Source organism: Chionomys nivalis, chromosome 6 (genome assembly GCF_950005125.1).
Source record: "Chionomys nivalis chromosome 6, mChiNiv1.1, whole genome shotgun sequence".
In the NCBI taxonomy this organism is placed as follows: domain Eukaryota; kingdom Metazoa; phylum Chordata; class Mammalia; order Rodentia; family Cricetidae; genus Chionomys; species Chionomys nivalis.
The window spans coordinates 73,615,292-73,632,864 of NC_080091.1; the positions used below are offsets into that span (position 1 = coordinate 73,615,292).

Genomic DNA, 17,573 nt, shown 5'->3' on the forward strand with positions numbered 1-17,573 from the left:
CGTCTTTAATCCCCAGCATTCAGGAGGCAGAGGCAGGCAGAACTAGTTCCAGTCAAGCTGGGGTTACGCAGAGATGCCTTGCCTTGAAACAAAACAAAAGTCAAGACATACTATTATAAAGGGGCAGAGGGCGGATCCAAGATATACAATGAACATTAATTAACATTTAAAGATGAATACAGAAGTGTTTTCCATCGCCCCCTTGTCTGTATGTAAATCTTAAATCAAAATAGAAAACAACAACCTATCCACGTGTTTCAACGGATGAGATAATGCCTTTAAAAGTGCTTAGCGCAGTATCTGGCCCGTAGTAAGCACTCAACAAACGACGGTTATTACTTTGACCTTCGCTTTCTCTCAACCATTAAGGATTCGAGTTCTCATTTTCAGGGGAAGGAAACCGGCCACAGTTGGTCTCCGGGGCTGCTGCCAGCTCCCACAGTCTCGGGTTTCAAGTAGGAACCAACTCAGTAATGCCAAACAAACCAAGCGGATTGTCCACGCGGCCAGGAGGGGCCGCCGGTACGCGAGTCTTAGCACCGTCCCCTCGCCACCGACGACACCTCGGGAGGGGCTGAGCCCGAGCAGGACACGACGTCTCCGTCCCGCCCGCGATCAGCTTCGGGTGGCCGCCACCGCAGCCCTATCCCAGCCCCGCTATCTCCGCCGGCGCCCACCACACCTCTTCCGGATGAGGCCCCGCCCCCACACCGACCCCGCCCTCCAGACCCCGTGACTCCCGCGAGCCCCGCCCCCGGCCCCGCCCCACCGCGAGCCCCGCGCCTAGTCCTTTCGGCCCGCGGGCGGCCACGTCCTCCCCCGACGCTCTGAGGTCACCGACCGGGCTGGCCGGCAGGGGGCGGAGGGACGGAGGGAAGATGGCGGCCGAGGCCGGATATAGGCGCCGCCTCCTCCAGTCGCGGAGCCGGCGCAGATGAGGCGACTCGGCTGGGGCCAGCGACGCTTCGCAACCCGAGCCGGGGGGACCCTGGCGGTGGGGCCTGGCCCTGCTCTATGCCGGCGCCTCGGCTAGCGTGAGCGGCGGTGGCGGTAACGCCTCTCTCTTTCCCCACCCCGCGCTTCCCCCGGCGGCTTGGGTGTCCGAGCGGGCGGCGCGGCCGGCATGGAGGACGTTAACTCCAATGTGAACGCGGACCAGGAGGTGCGGAAGCTGCAGGAGCTGGTGAAGAAGCTGGAGAAGCAGAACGAGCAGCTCAGGAGCCGCTCAGGAGCCGTGCAGGGCGCAGGCCTCCTCGGGCCCGGCAGCCCGGCTCGGACCGGCGTGTCCACCCCTTGCTCGGGTGCGGCGTCCCCTCGGGGCTTCCCGCTGGGCCTGGGAGCCAAGGTGGGCGTCGCAGCGGGCTCGGGCCCGCGGCGGACCAGCAGCGAGGACCTGCGGGACGCCACCTCCTTGCTGGCGTCAGGCGAGGGCGGCTTGCTGGACGAGGTCGAGCCGCTGCGGCCCGACGAGTTGGAGCGACTGTCAGGCTGGGAGGAGGAGGAGGAGAGCTGGTGAGTGTGGGGCGCCGGGACCGGGCGGGCCGGGGTGGGGGGATCGAGTGTGTGTGTGTGTATCCCGGGGGAAAGCAGGGTGGGCTCGGTGGTGGCGGGGAACACTGGCTTTGCCTGTTTCTGTTGCGGGTAGGTCGGCTGGAGTTGGTTCGAGGCGTGCCTTGGGAACGGGTCTGTAGCTAGTTCTTGTCTGGGTTGTGGCACCTAGGGGTGCTGGACCCAACTGGACCCAGATGCAATCTGTGGCTTGGCACAGCTCCGGTGGGCCCGCACGCTCAGAGCGCTCCGAGGTAGCAAGCTGCTTCGTAGAAAGGGCTCCTGCTTTGTGTGGAAGAACAGCTTTCGGGTGGTGGTCTGGGCATTTTGGCTATAGGGAGGGGGGTCCTGCTTCTTGAGGTAACTAATACCAGGTGCGCGGACCTAGAGTAGCAGTCGGTGTTTTGGACGGGAGTGAGATGTGTATGTTTGTGGGGAAGCCGGGGGAACGACACTCCCCTTTGGGTAGCGGGGTAAAGCTTGCTTTGTGTGAGTAGGGCAGAGAAGGGATGGGGCTGCTTTGTGTGAAGTCGGCGGTGGGACAGGAACCCTGGATTTTATTTTTGAAAACAAGAATTGGGTCTGACATTTCGGAGCCGTGAAGCGGTAGTTCTCAAAGCTGACTATCTTTTCCATGCCCTCCTGGAGGCAGAAAAAGAGTCTTATTTTAAAATCCCAACCAGTACTGTAATTGTCAGAAGGCAGCTCTTGGTGAGCTTGTGACCCCACACCTTAAAGTCACACTTTCATTAAATAGAGAAGACATGAGAGGCTTTTATTAGACTTAAAACATCTGCGGGGAATTATCCTCATAATTCATCGCTTTGAAAGTCTTAACTTTTAGCTAGAGCGTTTAGGCTGTTGACATGAAAACTTCCGTAAAGTTGAAATCCCTCAAGAACTGGTATCCAGGCCTAGGACTTTGAAGTATTGTAAGCTTGCCCTGCATGCAGGCCCTAGGTTTGCCACTTAAAGGTTTATGACCTTGAAGAAGTTACTTTGAGCTTCACTTTTGTCCTCAGGAAAATTATCTTAACATTATTCTTAACATCTGTAGAGTTCTGAAGATTAAATTAGATAATCCATGTGTACTTTTAGCACTGGGCTTGGCATACGATAAATTCTCCACGACTGGGTACTATTACCCTTAAGCCTGGTTATTTAAATCAACACTATTTAGTGAGTTTACATGTGATCCTGCTGTGTGAGATTCTAAAGATTCTTAAGTGCTGATGTCTGTGTGTGAGGCAGTGGGGGTCATGTTGAGAGCTATATCTTAGGCAGTTAAACAAGGTAGGATGAGTCAGGTGCTGAGGAGAGTTGAGAGACCCAGACAGCGAGAGAGGCTAGGTAGCAAGCAGTAGCCCAAATAATGGGGCAGACTTTCAGAGAAGGTAGCAAGGGTGGGAATTGGGAACTGCATTTTATCTTCTGACAAGTACAAGAAGGTATTTAGAACTTGTCCTTAGGATGCTATGAATGATAGGGATACTCTTTCGTATGCCTTTTTTTGCCAAGTAGAACTGAGTATGTAATAGAGCTTTCCTATTAGTGAGACTCACTGCCTTCTGAAGGAATCCTGTGTATTATGCACTTTGAAAGAACCCAGAGTCATCCAGGTGTCATCATCTTTCCAAGTGATGAGATCAATGCTCATGATAATGAGGATGGGCTGTGCTCATCAGCCCATTTTAGATGTATTGATGTATTTGACTCCTCCAAACACCAAGCAAGTCTTTAGCTACTTTGGTTTCTGAGCATTGTCTTTGTCAAGGTAAAGCAAATGTTCTTAGACAAGCATGCCAGAAGTTTGTCTTGACCGCCTGATTCCTGCTTAATGTTTTTACCTGGTTTTGTGTCTTGGTGCTACAGATACACCTTTTTCCTGAAAATACCTCTGTGAAACTTAATCTGAAATTAAAATCTGGCCTTTTGGCTTTGATCTTAACCATGATAGGTCAGGGGAGAGTTCAAGAAATCCTAGTTAAAATGCCTTCAGATGTGTCTGAGGAGGAGGGCGTGGCTGTCAACAGCAGGAAGAGTCATGGTAAAGTTTGCTTTCTTAGCAAGTCAGAAACTACCTTCCAAAGCTTCTCTGTTGCACATTATTTTCATCTAGGGAAATTTTTGCCCCTAGCATATATGCCACAAAATGAAGAAGTATTTTAGGAGTAGGTATTAGATGAAAAAATAACCAAATTCTGGAGTAAAATTAAGGGAAACGCCTCAATAAAAATAACAGGTTTCTTTCATACTGGCCTTCTTTCAGATGCAGATGCATACTGGCCATAATAAATCTCTGGGGATTATGGTTGTTTCCTAAACTTAATTGAGTTCCCAAAGCGCTTACTACTGTCTCATAGAACACACTTAGGCAGTAGTGGTGGACAGCTTCTGATACAAAGTACATAACCTAGTACACACCTGTTTATGAATAACTGTATTCACGAATGTAGTTTTACTGTGAGTGGTACACTTTAATATTTTCTATTCTGTTGTATTTCATTGAGGGAAGAATGGTAGTTACTACTAGGCTGACTTCTAGATCCACTAATGGGTTGCATTTTCCAGTGTGAAAATCTTTGCTCTCATAACTCAGAAAAGTCTCAGGAAGAGAATTAAGATGACTGTAGTGTGTTAGGATTACCTAATAGCCTCCAGCATTACTGGGGGAGGAACTTACAAATATCTTTGCATTTAATTAGATTTAACGTTTATATATTTATAAGGTAGGTATCAATTTCGGTGTAAGGAAACTTTATCTTGGCATCAGATAACACACTGTAAATGATGACACTAAGATTAGAATCTAGCTCTTCATACACTAAAGCTTGTGATATTCCATTGTGTTTTGCATTTTCCAAATACAGCATCAGCTTTCCTACATGAACTGTCCCTTAATGTGTGTTTGAAGACTACTACTGTGCCCCCTTCCCACCATATGGTAGGCATTTTCTTCAGAGTAAATTTCAGTTTATTGAATAATTTCTTAGATAGTATAATTCTCTGGTCCTTCCATAGTAGTAGTAATAGAAGAATATTATTATTATTTTTTTTGGAGGGGGAGGGTTTTCGAGACAGGGTTTCTTTGTAGCTTTGGTGCCGGTCCCGGAACTAGCTCTTGTAGACCAGGCTGGCCTCGAACTCCTAGAGATCCGCCTGCCTCTGCCTCCTGAGTGCTGGGATTAAAGGCGTGCGCCACCACCACCCGGCCGAAGAATATTATTATTGAGATAGGGTCTTACCATGTAGTTCTGAATGTCCTGGAACTTGTAGGCCAGGCTAACCTCAAACTCAGAAACACCTGTCTAACAAGTGTTGTGACCAAAGTCACAAACCAACACACCTGACCTAATTTATTAATTAATAAAATTAATTATTTTATTTTACTCTAGTTGTTCATTATTGGACATCTTATCCAGAATTGCATTTTTAAGTTAGCCAGAGTGTGTGTATACTTCTCTTGAACTAAAAACTACTTGTAAAACAGTAAATACTATCAATTCACCGATTAATTTAGAGATGGTCTCATTAATTTAGAAGTAGCCCGTGCTAGACTGGATCTTACTACATAATACAGACTGATTTGATGTTATGACAGTCCTCAGCATCCCACATCCCAAATTACAGGTGTGCATTGAGGCCCACTATTACATTTTAAACTGTTAGTCATTAATAGTTTCAGCTTCTGTTACTACGTTTAATATTTGCTGGTGGTATGAACTTCTCCATCATGTGTTTTCTATATAAACTGTTAAACTATGTCTTCCTAACTTTTTTGGGTTTAAATACAAGGCATTTAAATTTCATGTTTGTTCAGTCTTAACTTAGGCATTTATTACCTATTTTCTGTTCCTTTTTTGTATCTTTGCATTTAGTAGACCTATATTGTATATATTTGTTCAGATTGTTGACAAAAAAATGTAAGTGACAGAATAGATTACTCTGAAGTGTGCAGCTCAGCCTGATTTTCCCCATTAATACCCATTATGGTCATTCACTGACTATTAGTTCTCCCTGTTGTCAGGCCCTTAAGACATTTGGTTTGTGTGAATATCCTGAAAGTTTTTGGCAAACGCTATTCTGTAATTGAGCTGTAATGAGCCTGTGATGTTCTTACCTGCAGGAAGTCCCTCTCTTAAAGGAGAAATTGGAGTGAATTTGGTTTGATGTGGTTCTGAAGAATTTACTCAAGTTTATGGAATCACTCCATTCTTAATTTCACAAGCATTGTTTAATCTTACTTTGAATTTTGTAAAGAATCAGTTTGCTCTGGAATTTTTAGAAACTGCTTATTATTCTTTTTAGAAATTACCATCTTTGGTCCTAACCTTTTTCTTTCATATTTCTGATCCACAGCAATTTTATGATAACTTTTTTGTTACTTTTTCCATGGTTTGGAGGGGTAGGCCTAAGCCTGTTTTAACTGCATTTGGCATAATAGCTCACATTGTTTCTTTGAGCTTTGATTCTCTTTGAAGAACGTTCTTCCTTGTTTATCAACAAACTGATGACAGAAATATTTTTGTCTTCAATATTTAGTGTCAGGGTTTGTTTGTGATTGGGACTGTGGCTTCTTTGTACTGATGTTGCTGTAATTGATTTTCCTCTTTAAGTTTTTCATTGTTGAACTATAATTTTATAGGATATGATGCACCATTTAAATTAATTTTTATAATGTACATTTTATTTTAAAATTTATTTACTCCCTATGAGGACTGCTCACTCCACAAGTAGGCACATGGAGGTCAGAGTACAACTTACCGGAGTTGGTGTTCTTCTACCATGTGGGTCCCGGGGATTGAACTCAGGTAGTAAGACTTGGTGGCAGGCATCTTTATCCACTGAGCTATTTCTCTGGCCCTGTAAGGCATGTTTTAAAGCCTACAACACAGTGACTTTGAATATAGACAAAGTTATGCCACCATCACCTCTTCTATTTCCACATATTCCTCATCGATGACAGATACTCTTATTAGCAGTCATTCCCTAGTTCCCTTTCCTCCTCGTTCCTCTTATCTACTTTGCCTATCAGATTGCCTATGCTGGGCACTTCATGTAAATGAAATCATATAGCAAATGGCCTTTGTGTCTGTCTTTTATCTAACATAATTCTTTCAGGTTCGCCCATGTTGTAGCATGTGCCAGATTATTATTACCTTGATCTTTTCCTTTTTTTTTTTTTGTGCCTGAACAATATTCCATTGTGTGGATTCACCGGGTTTTGTTTATCCATTCATTGGTAGGTGGGCATTTGGATTATTTCCACCATTTGGCTATCATAAATAATGCTGCTATGACACTTATTTACACGTTTTTGCATGAACATATGTTTTCATTTTTCCCCCTTGGGTATGTGCCTAGGAGTGAAATTACTCCAAATGGCATCACCATGCTTAATTTTTTGAGAAACCGCCAGATTGTTTTTCACAGTAGCTGTACCACTTTTCATTATCCCAAGCAACGTATGAGGGCTCTGCTTTTTCTGCATCATTGTCAGCACTTGTTAGGTCTATCTTTTTAACTGTAATTGTTCTGTTAATACTATTTTGGTTTTGATTTGAATTTCTCTAATGCTTAGTGATGTTGAGCATCTTTTCCCTGTATTTCTCAGCCATTTATCATAATTCTTTTTGGAAAATGTCTATTCAAATCCTTTATACGTATTTTTCAGTACTAGGGATTTGGAGCCAGTGCTTTGGGTATGCTAGGAGAGCACTCTACCACTGAGCTATATCCCTGGCTCCACTTGCCCCTTTTCTAATAATTGGGTTATTTGTCTTTATACTATAAAGGTTTAAGAATTCTTCATAAATTCTGGATATTGATCTCTCTCTCTCGTTTGGTTTTTTTCAGGACAGGGTTTCTCTGGCTGTCCTGGAACTTACTTTGTAGACCAGGCTGGCCTCACCTGCCTCTGCCTCCCAATTGCTTGGATTAAAGACGTGCACCACCACACTTGACTGACTTTTTTTTTTTAAGTTTCTTTAATTATTATTATTTTTTTTGGTATGTTTTAAGATGGGCTTACTGTGTGTAGTCCTGGCTGATCTGGAACTCTCTTAATATAGGCCAGGCTGGCCTTGAATTCACAGGTATTGCCCTGCCTCTGTCTCTAGAGTGCTAGGATCAAGTGTGCACCACCACAGGCAGCAGTTTCTTTTATTTTTAATTAAAATATAATTACATAATTTTCTCCCCTTCCTCCAGTGCCACTCACTTGCTCCCTTAGACCCTTCCTCTCAAATTTATGTTCTCTTTTTTTAATAAATTGCCACACCTATATGAGTAAATATAGTTTGCTGAGTTTATTTAGTGTTGCTTTTATGTATATTTTTTAGGGCTGACCACCTGGTATTGAATAACCAAATAGGGAGCGCCTCTCTGGGAAAAACCAATTCTCTCTCCACATTTATTAATTGCTGTGTAGCACTTTGTCTAAGGGTACAGCCCCATGACATTTCCCCCTTCCATGTAGGTATGTCAGCTCGTGTTGTTTAGATCTTGTTTAGGCAGCCATATTGTTGAGATTTCGTGGGTATAGCTTCCCCGTCCGTAGTAATGAGAAGGCACAGTCTCAAAGAAGACTTCCTGGTCCTTTGGCTCTTTCAACCTTTGGCTCTGAATTTTCAACCTCTTTCTTGAGCCATAGATGTGGGTGTTGTGTTCTAGATGTATCACTTGGGCGTAAGTATTTTGACCAGTTGTGGCTTCCTGTAATTACCTGCATCTGCTGCAGAAAGAAAGTGCTTTATCTAGGGGTGGGAACTCCACTTAGCTGTTGATATAAGGCTCAGTACTTAGAATGCAGTTAGGAATTTTGGTGGCTTAGGAGAGTGGCAGTACAACATTTTCCTCTAAGATCCAAGATCTCAGTAGTCACTGGTAGATGGCGAGGTGTCAGTACTGGGCATGATTTCTCTCCTGTTGAGTGACCCTTAAGGCCAGCTAGACGTGTATTGGTTACTGCTAAGATGTGACTAGCACTATTGTACCTTCAGGGATATCTTTGGAGTGCTGGTGATCACTATTGTAGATAAAGGATATCACAGCTGGATGGAACTACTGTTTCCTTTCCTCCCTAAGCTGCTCACATAGCATCTTCCAGCACTTTAAAGGTTAATGCTCAGGGAGGAGGCTTTGGATTAGATCCAGCTTAGTTCCTCAGTCCTGTGTCCAAAGTACGTGGTCTGTTCAATAATAGGGAGCTACCATCAGCTTCTGGGAGACAACCAAGGGCAACAGCAATAGCCTGTCTTGTTTTGAGAGTCGCTTAGACTATCATGAGTCCTTGGGCATATGTCAAGGAGTGCTATAGCCAGGTCATATGTAGATTTATTATTATTGGGCTTTTTTGTCGTCGTCGTCGTCTTCTTTTTTTTTTTTTTTTTTTTTTTTGAGACAGATTCTCTATAGCTTTGGAGCCTGTCCTGGAACTCACTCTCTAGACCAGGCTGGCCTAGAACTCACAGAAATCTGCCTGCCTCTGCTTTCCTAGTGCTGAAATTAAAGGCTTGCACCACCTCCGCCTGGCTGCTATTGAGCTTTTTGAGACGTGTTCACTATGATTATAATTCCAGAGTGGCTGCACCAGTTTGTATTCCCACCAACGATAAATGAGGGTTCACCTTTCTTCACATCCTTGCCAGCATGCAATTTTAGGCCTTCGTATTCTTCAGGATTTATTTAAAGTAGAATAACGTAAATGAATGCTACCTTGTTTACCACTCTGTTTGCTGGTGTGTGTGTGTGTGTGTTCTTATTTGTTGAAATGCCTGTGTGGGGGTGCACATGAGCCTCAGGTACTGTCTGCCTTTTTTCCAGTGGGCTTGGAACTTACCACATGGGCTAAGCTGCCTGGCCACAGAGCCCAGTCATCTACCTGTTTCTGTCTCCCCAACACTGGGATTAAAAGCACACATTGTTATACCTGCTCTTCCCCAAAGGGATCTTGGGATCAAACTTAGAATCTTGAGCTTATTGCAGGCATTTTACCTTTTTCCATTTGACCCATCTGCCCTGTCTTTTTTCTCTTTTTTTTTTCTTTTTTAATTGTTTATACAGGGTCTCCCTCTGCTTGCTTATAACTCACTAGTTTGCCCAGGCTGTTCTTGAACTTGGAACAACCTCTTCCCTCAGCCTTCCAAAAGTGCTAGCTGGATTTTATTTATTTGTTTGTTTGTTTGTTTGTTTATTTTAATACAGATCCTCCTCCTGCCTCCCAAGTGCTGGGCTTGGGATTTAAGGCGAGTGCTGCGGCCTCTTAAATGTTGCTTACAGGCATGAGCCACCACTCCTGACTGTTAAACAAATACAGAGTTCAGTGACATTAATTATATTCATATTCTTACACAACTATCAGCAGTGTCCAGCTGTAGGCCATTTCTATATTCCTAAACGGAAACTTCCTAACTATTAAACAGTAACTGTTTTCCCTGTCTGACACCAGTCTGCTTTCATTGTCTGTGCTGCTGTAGGCACCTTAGATAAGAGGTTTTTATTTGTCATGATTATCACACTTAATATAAGTTACTCAGGATTTGTAGCATTTGACAGGATTTCCTTCTTTGTTATGGCTAGGTGATAGTTCATTGTTGTATATGTCACATTTTCTTCATTCCCCGATGGATAGCGTTGCTTTCACATCTTGTCAGTGGTGAAATGCCCTGACCGAAGGTGCAAGTATTTGAGTGTCTGCACTTTGAGTGGATTGAATGGATCAAATGGTAATTCTGTATTTTAATTTTCCCTTTCATATCTGGTGTGCATTATACTTGTGTATATATACATATATTCGAGTGTGTATGCAAATGTTCATGGAATAATAAGTGCAATGTGTAGGCCCAAGTTTGAGTCAGAAATCTACTTTGATAACTCTTCTACTTTATTGAGTTACGGTCCCCCTGTCAAACCCAGAGCTCACTGATCAAATGACTAGTCCTGCCAATCAGCTTGCAGGGATGGGTTGCATGGTGCTAGGGACAGGGCGTGTCCTTCAGAGACTGGAATTTTACCGGTGAGCTGCCACCTGGCATTTTCATGGGTTCTGGGATTGGAAAGCTTCTATTTTGTGTATGGCAAGCAAATTAACTTCGGCAGTAGCTCCCAAGTCCCTAATTTAGCTTGTTAAGGAGCTGCCCTTCTGTTGTTCACACTGTCTGTATTGCCTATGTTTTGATTATTTATATGTTCTCAGTTAGTAGTGATCAGAGCAAACCAAGTTCTTATTTACCCTCAGCCACTGTTGCTCATATAAACTGTTAAGGTAAGTACAGAATCTCAGGTTTTCTGTTTGTCATGCAGGTAAAACTTTCAGTAGGTGTCTGAGCACTTGGTGGCCCATGTCTCTGTATTGTCACTGCTGTGTCCTTTGTACTAAGTTTGAGACTTCCTTACTCGGACAGCTTTAGTCGTACCCTGTTGGCCTGAAATCAACACCCACAATGCCATTCTTACTTTATATTTACAGTTTAATGCTTTTGGAAAAGAATTGAACTAGAGAATATATTGTAAGAATCTTTATTATTGTGGGGAGGATTAAGAGCTGTCATCTGTGGCAATCAGTTACTGCCATTTCATCCATCCTGTGAATTGTGCTAATAGACAAAAGAATTTGTGGGCAAAGGGGGAGAATTTATTTGAAGAGTGTCTAAATTTATATTGTGTCCCTTCTTACTGTGCTGTTCTGGAATAGATGAGAGGTCATAGCATCTGTGCTCCTGGGAATGCACTGCTTAGTCAGGGCTAGCTGGCTGTGTTAGCTCCCTGAAGGCTGTGTTTTAGCTTTCTCTTTCTTCTTACCTAGGGGAGAACCTTTGTTACTGACATGAGCCCCCTAAATCCTCTATGCAGTCTGCAGATTGAAAGTAGAGTTTCTGAGCAAACCAGTATGAGTTGTCATGCTCTTTACAGAGATGTCAGAGATGTAGGTCATAAAATTGTAGAAAAGTGAAGTCAGAAGTAGACTGAGATGTGGTTGTAGGTCTGATTATTTCTTTCTCCAATATTTTTGAGATTGTAAATCTATGAGCTTCCTCTCATACCTGGTAAGGACAAGGCAGCTGCAGTGCTGTGATTGCAGGCATGGGCCACTCTGCTCAGTTACCACTGCTAACCTTTGTAACTGTTCCTTCAGTTACCAATTCAGCTATAATGCTCTCTTACACCCGCACCCTCCAACATCTGCCGTTCTGCTGTGTCTGTAAACTTGATAAAGCCAGGTAGCTTACTGTTGTGTTTTGAATCTGTAGTGTCACCCACAGTCTCATGCACTTGCTCACCAGCTGGTGGGCTATTTTTGGGGGTCCATGGAGGCTTTAGGAGGTCAGGCCTAACTGACGAAGATTTCTAAGGGTTGCTTGTAGAAGGTTATAGCCCTTTATTGTTCTGCTCAATTGTTTGTTCTGTTGCCATGGACTGTCTGCTATTGGCATGTTCTTCATACTTACTGAGACCCTCTGAAACTGAGCCAGAAGAATTCTCTTCTCCTGCAAGTTGTTTGAGAGAAGTTAATATCAAAGGAATCAAGTACCCGTCTTTTTGTTTTGGCTAGTTTCATTTAGCGTTATGCCTTCAAAGTTTAATCCACTTTATAACTTGTGTATGTCATTCTTCTTAGAGGAAAGGAATCTAGACCCAAAGTCACCTAGCTGATAAATAGGGGGAAATTGAGATTTACACCAAGACTGAAAAACATTTGTGGAAAATAGTTGACCTTGATTTATTTAGTTATAGATATGTAGTTTGGGTATAAGTTAATGTTGGACAATTTTTGATAAACAGTGAAGTTTTTTTTTTAATGCAGTTGTTCTTGGACCTCCAGATTGCCTTCAGAATCATTGGAGGAAATGTTCTTACAAAGACTGCAGAGTGGGTCTGTGGCAAGGGTGCTAACAGATACGTAAAATGTTAATGAAGAAGTTACTTGTGCTTGTAATTCTGTTTCTGTGATAAAACAAACACTGCAGTTCACATTAGGGCAGAAGCTTAAATAAAAAACTATGTAGCCGTGGAAGCATGGATTATTTTTAGGTCTTTCTTGAATATCCTCAGTAATAGCCAATTTCTTTCCTACTGAGGGAAGGTAAGATTTTTAAAAATTACTAGTTGCCTTTATCATGTTTAGTGGATCAAACTGTGTTAACAAGAAACAAGTCTGAGTGTCTCTGTGCCGTGCTGACTTGCCTTTCTCCGGGTTCACTTTTGTCAGAACAGCTCCCGTGCATTCACCTCCGAGCTTTTGGTGTTCATTTTGCCTACAGTTCCTTTTTTTTTCCTCCCTCTTTTTTTTTTTTTCTCTTGCCAAAATCTCACTGAGTCTCCACTCCAACTTTCTGTCTAAGGAAATTCTCACTTTTTACCACCCTTTCTTTCATGTTAACTCATCACTGTGTATATGTCTGTTTTGGAGACAACACAGCAATGTTTTGCTTTTGTGCCTCTGGGTCATGAGCAGTTCAGATTCATCTTCACATTTCTAGATAAGACCATAGCATCTGGTATGTAGTAGAAATTCAGTTACATTAAACTAGTTTGCATTAGTCTGAGTAATAGACTAAAATAAGGTGACACTGTAGAATAACGAGACCAAATTTCTTGCATGATCATTATACTAGTTACAGATGAGGAATTTCTCATAATGTATAAATAAGGACACTATTCAACTTACTTTTCCATAGTGAATGAACGCATGAGCCTTCTGGATCACTGCTGTTGGAATTGCTCTGCATGTAAATTCTGTGTACTACCAGGGAACCTCGCTAATGCTCTGATAGCCCCAAAGGCCCCTTCTCCACTCTGTACACTCATTCATACTCTGTCTCCTCACCCTTTTACTAGTAACTATCCACAAATAATGTGATTTTTTTTATGTGGTTTTTAAAAAGAGACAGTTTGGTCACTAAGTAGCAGAATTAACTAGTAAATAGTTGGTGTTACACATTTTTTACTGTAGTAGTAGTTTTAATTGAAACACACTGCACCTTTATTTCTGTTGTGCTATTGTTAACAGAAAAATTGGACATGTAAAAGCGTGAAAAATTTGAATGCTTTCAGTGATGTTAATTGTGTTTTCTGTTCCATTATTTCCACATCATATCCTCTAAGATCTTTTGTTTGGAGATTAAAATTATGGAGGAAACTAATACCTTTAAGAACAAACTATATAATGAAGTTTAAACTAGGAAAGGTAAAAAAAAGTAAACATGTTTTGATTGGAAAATTCATAATTCTAAAATAAAATTTGATCTCTTCTAAAGGGTATTAGAAGAACATAGCAGAGCTGGAAAGGTGGCTCAGTGGTAAGAGTGCACGCTGCTCTTTCAAGGGACTCAAGTTTGGCTCATAAGCACCTGTAATTCCATATTCAAGCAATCCAGTACTGGCTACTGGCCTCAGAAAGCACCTGTGCACATGTGACATTCTTTTACACAGACATACCTACATACACATAAATAAAAATAATACAAATCTTTTTTTAAATAACTCTAATTTGGTGAGGTGCTATATACCAGCACTCAAGATGCAGAGGCAGGTGGATCTCTCTACATAGCAAATTCTAGACCAGCCGTGGTTATGTAGTAAACCTCTATCTCAATAAATCAATAAAAACCATTGGAGGAGGTATTAAAATGTTACTCTCCATGAAATATGAGGAATAATGGATACACAATAGCACAGTATTATGATATTTGTATGAAACTTATAAAACTACCTGGAAAGATAAGATGAAACAGGGATCTTCACTTAAACTTTAGATCTGCATGATGAGAATGAAACAAGTTGTCTTCTAAATCTAGTTTACTAGAAGGAAAGCTCTCCCACACTGCCTTCTGCTATTCCTCAGGGCTTCTGCTCATCTCTCTGGGAGAGTTTACAAAGCAGCCAGTCATAGTGGCTGTTGACAGTCTGTTTGCTGAAAAGAATGAGTAAAAAGTAGGAGTGGATCAGGTTGAGGAATGGGGTTTAATAGATTCTGTCAAGGGAATTAAGAAGTCCTTGCTGTGAATTTGATGCCAACCAATATTACATTTTTTAATTGTCATGAAATTAGATGGCATATTGTTGGGTGTTTATTTTTTTTTTTTTAAAAAGTTGGTATATCTTTGTTAATACCTCAGTAGTAGATTTAGAAAGGACTGCTGTTAGTGATCTTAGAACATGAACGTGCATATCCTTGTAATTATGAAATTTCTGTTTGCCATTGGATATCCGTATCTAAAACTGATTTGAAGATGATTAAAAACAACCTAGGGGCTGGAGAGAGAACTCATTGGCTGAAAGCACAAGTTCTTTCAGAGGATCAGACTTACTCCACATGGGCCTCACAACCATCTTTAGTTCCAGTTCTAGGGCATCCAGGGCTCTCTTCTGACCTCCATGGCACCAAGCATATGCATGGTGCACAGATATACACATAGGCAAAATGCTCACACATAAAATATTTCTAGTTAAGAAAACAAAATAAGCTGGGCATCGTGGCCATGTCTTTAATCCCTGCACTTGGGAGGCAGTGGCAGGTGATGGATCTTGAGTTTGAGGCCAGTCTCGTTTACAGAGCAAGTTCCAGGACAGCCAGGGCTATACAGAGAGACCATGTTTCTATAATAATAATAATAACAACAACAACAATAATAATAATTGCTTCCCACTTTAATCCAGGAATTTGATTTAAAACCAAAGTAAACCAACCAACCAAACAAACAAACAAAAAGAAAAAAACAAAGCTAATGAGTCTTAGAAACCTGTGTCTAGCTGGAGGTTTGGAATTCAGTAAGCAGGCATCTTGATGGCAGTATAGCCTGTGAGTGAGAGACTAATGATATCTATATGAATAATAATCTATATGTGATAATCTAATTTTATCATAGCTTATTTTTGAATTTCTGTCCTGTCCCAAGCCTGGCCAGTAGGAGCTGCTACACTAATGGTTGTTTACATGATTGAATGGAGCATGACACAAAGCTTTCAGGATTTTTAGAGTTGGGCTGGTGTTTTACTTTCTGCTCTAGTTGCAGTGACAAAATGTCCTGACAAAACAGCTTCGGGGAGAAAGGTCTTGTTTAGCTCTCAATTAGGTTATGGTCCATCATTGCAGGGAATCAGAGTGACAGGAACTTGACGCAGCTAATCACAGCATTTTAACAGTCTAGAGTAGAAAGAAGTGGATGCATGCATGCTTTCTTTACTCAGCTCACTTTCTCCACTCTTCAGTTGAACATCCAGATCTAGGGATTGGTGCCACCCACAGCGAGCTGGGTGTTTTCATATCCAAGGCAATCCTGGCAGACATACTGATAGGTCAATAATTCACCATTAATTCAGCTTGCCCCAGGTGAATCTAGATTATGTCTAGTTGAAAATTATAGACTTTTCCTCTCTGAAAACAATTATTTTTCACAGGAGAAAAGTTTATATGGACTTAAATGTGAGAGCTAGGATTTTGGGCTTGGGTGCAGATGGAAGGGTATGTCTTTCTGTCAGAATCTTAAAAGTACAGGGAAAAGAATTAGTACTTGAATAAGATAGAGGAATGGCCTGTAAACACACTTAACTAGAGTGAAGTTTGTTAAAGAACAAGTAAGAAACACAATTACTGGAGCCGGGCGGTGGTGGTGCACGCCTTTAATCCCAACACTCGGAAGGCAGAGGCAGGCAGATCTCTGTGAGTTTGAGGCCATAGTTTCCAGGACGGGAACCAAAAACTACGGAGAAACCCTGTCTCGAAAAATCCAAAAAAAAAAAAAACCAAAACAAAACAAAACAAAAAAAACAAGCACAATTACTAATACAGTTCATGTGCATCAAGCAAAGGTAAATAACTTTATAAAATTAAGTAAGTGGGTTGGAGAACATATTGTGGCTAGCTATGAAATGTAGGATGAGGCTTTTTGAGTGTGGGAATGTTCTTAACAAATGGTCTTTTGGAAAGATTAGTGTGGCAGTTGAATGTAGATGAGAACAGGACTTGCAGCCACCTTTATTGGCTGAAAACACTTTACCAACTTCTTGGTGAAAATCATTCCATTTCATTGCAACTACTTAAGCAAGTGTACTTTTCTGTTGTGATAAAACACCATGAGCAAAGCAGTTTACAGAGTTTATTTGGGCTTATGGTCACAGAGGGTTAAAGTCCACAATGGCAGGGTGGAGGCAGCAGGCAAGCATGATCTCTCTTGAACAGTAAGCACAAAGCTGAAAGAGGAAGCTGCAGGGAGGGCAAGGCCTGAGGCTCTCAAAGCCCACCCCTCATGACGTACTTCCTTTAGAAAAGCCATATCTCTCAGCCCTCTCCAAATAGCACCAGCAGCTAAGGGCCAAATGCCCAACTGTTCAAATCTACGTGGGGAAGTCTCATTCAAACTACCACCATAGGTTATATGAAAACCATACTATCAAGCCAAATGGTTAAAAGTCCACTTCACTTAATTCGCCTAAGAAGAAAATCATATTATTTTTGTTCCAAGATTGTTTACTCCCTCATTAAGAGCAACTATTTTACTGGGCAGTGGTGGTACATACCTTTAATCCCAGCACTCAGGTGGCAGATGCAGGTGAATTTCTGAGTTTGTGGGCTGCCTGTTCTACATAGTGAGTTCCAGGACAGCTAGGGCTACACAGAGAAACTCTGTCTCAAAATATCAAAAAAGAAAAATTTCCATAGTAATATAAAGAGATGTATTTCAATAAGTTGATTGGGATATCCTTCTATATATGTGTTGCTTTTATTAGTTGATGAATAAAGCTGTTTTGGACAATGGCTTAGCAGAGTAAAGCCAGGCAGGAAATCCAAACAGAGAGAGAGTAGACTGAATTGAAGAGATGCCATGTAGCCACTGAAGTAGTGACATGACGCACCTGTCAGCCACAGCCTTGTGGCCTTACACAGATTAATAAAAATGGATTAATTTAAGATGTAAGAACTAGCTAGGAATACATCTGAGTCATTGACCAAACAGTGTTGTAATTAGTATAGTTTCTGTGTAGTTATTCGTGTCCGGGCAGCCAAGAAATGAAAGCACAGTCTC

At 42.0% G+C, this 17,573-nt stretch overlaps 1 protein-coding gene across 3 annotated transcripts in view; it reads left to right on the top strand.

Annotated features, from left to right (window-relative positions):
• Window positions 1-831: 831 nt before the first annotated feature.
• Window positions 832-17,573, top strand: part of Slain2 (SLAIN motif family member 2) — a 62,671-nt gene continuing 45,929 nt past the window's right edge. For all 3 annotated transcript variants that reach the window (XM_057772158.1, XM_057772159.1, XM_057772161.1), the window contains exon 1: window positions 832-1,512. In XM_057772158.1, the coding sequence (XP_057628141.1) occupies window positions 1,124-1,512 (389 nt within the window). In that variant the 5' untranslated portion in view covers window positions 832-1,123. The remainder of the gene's footprint in view (window positions 1,513-17,573) is intronic.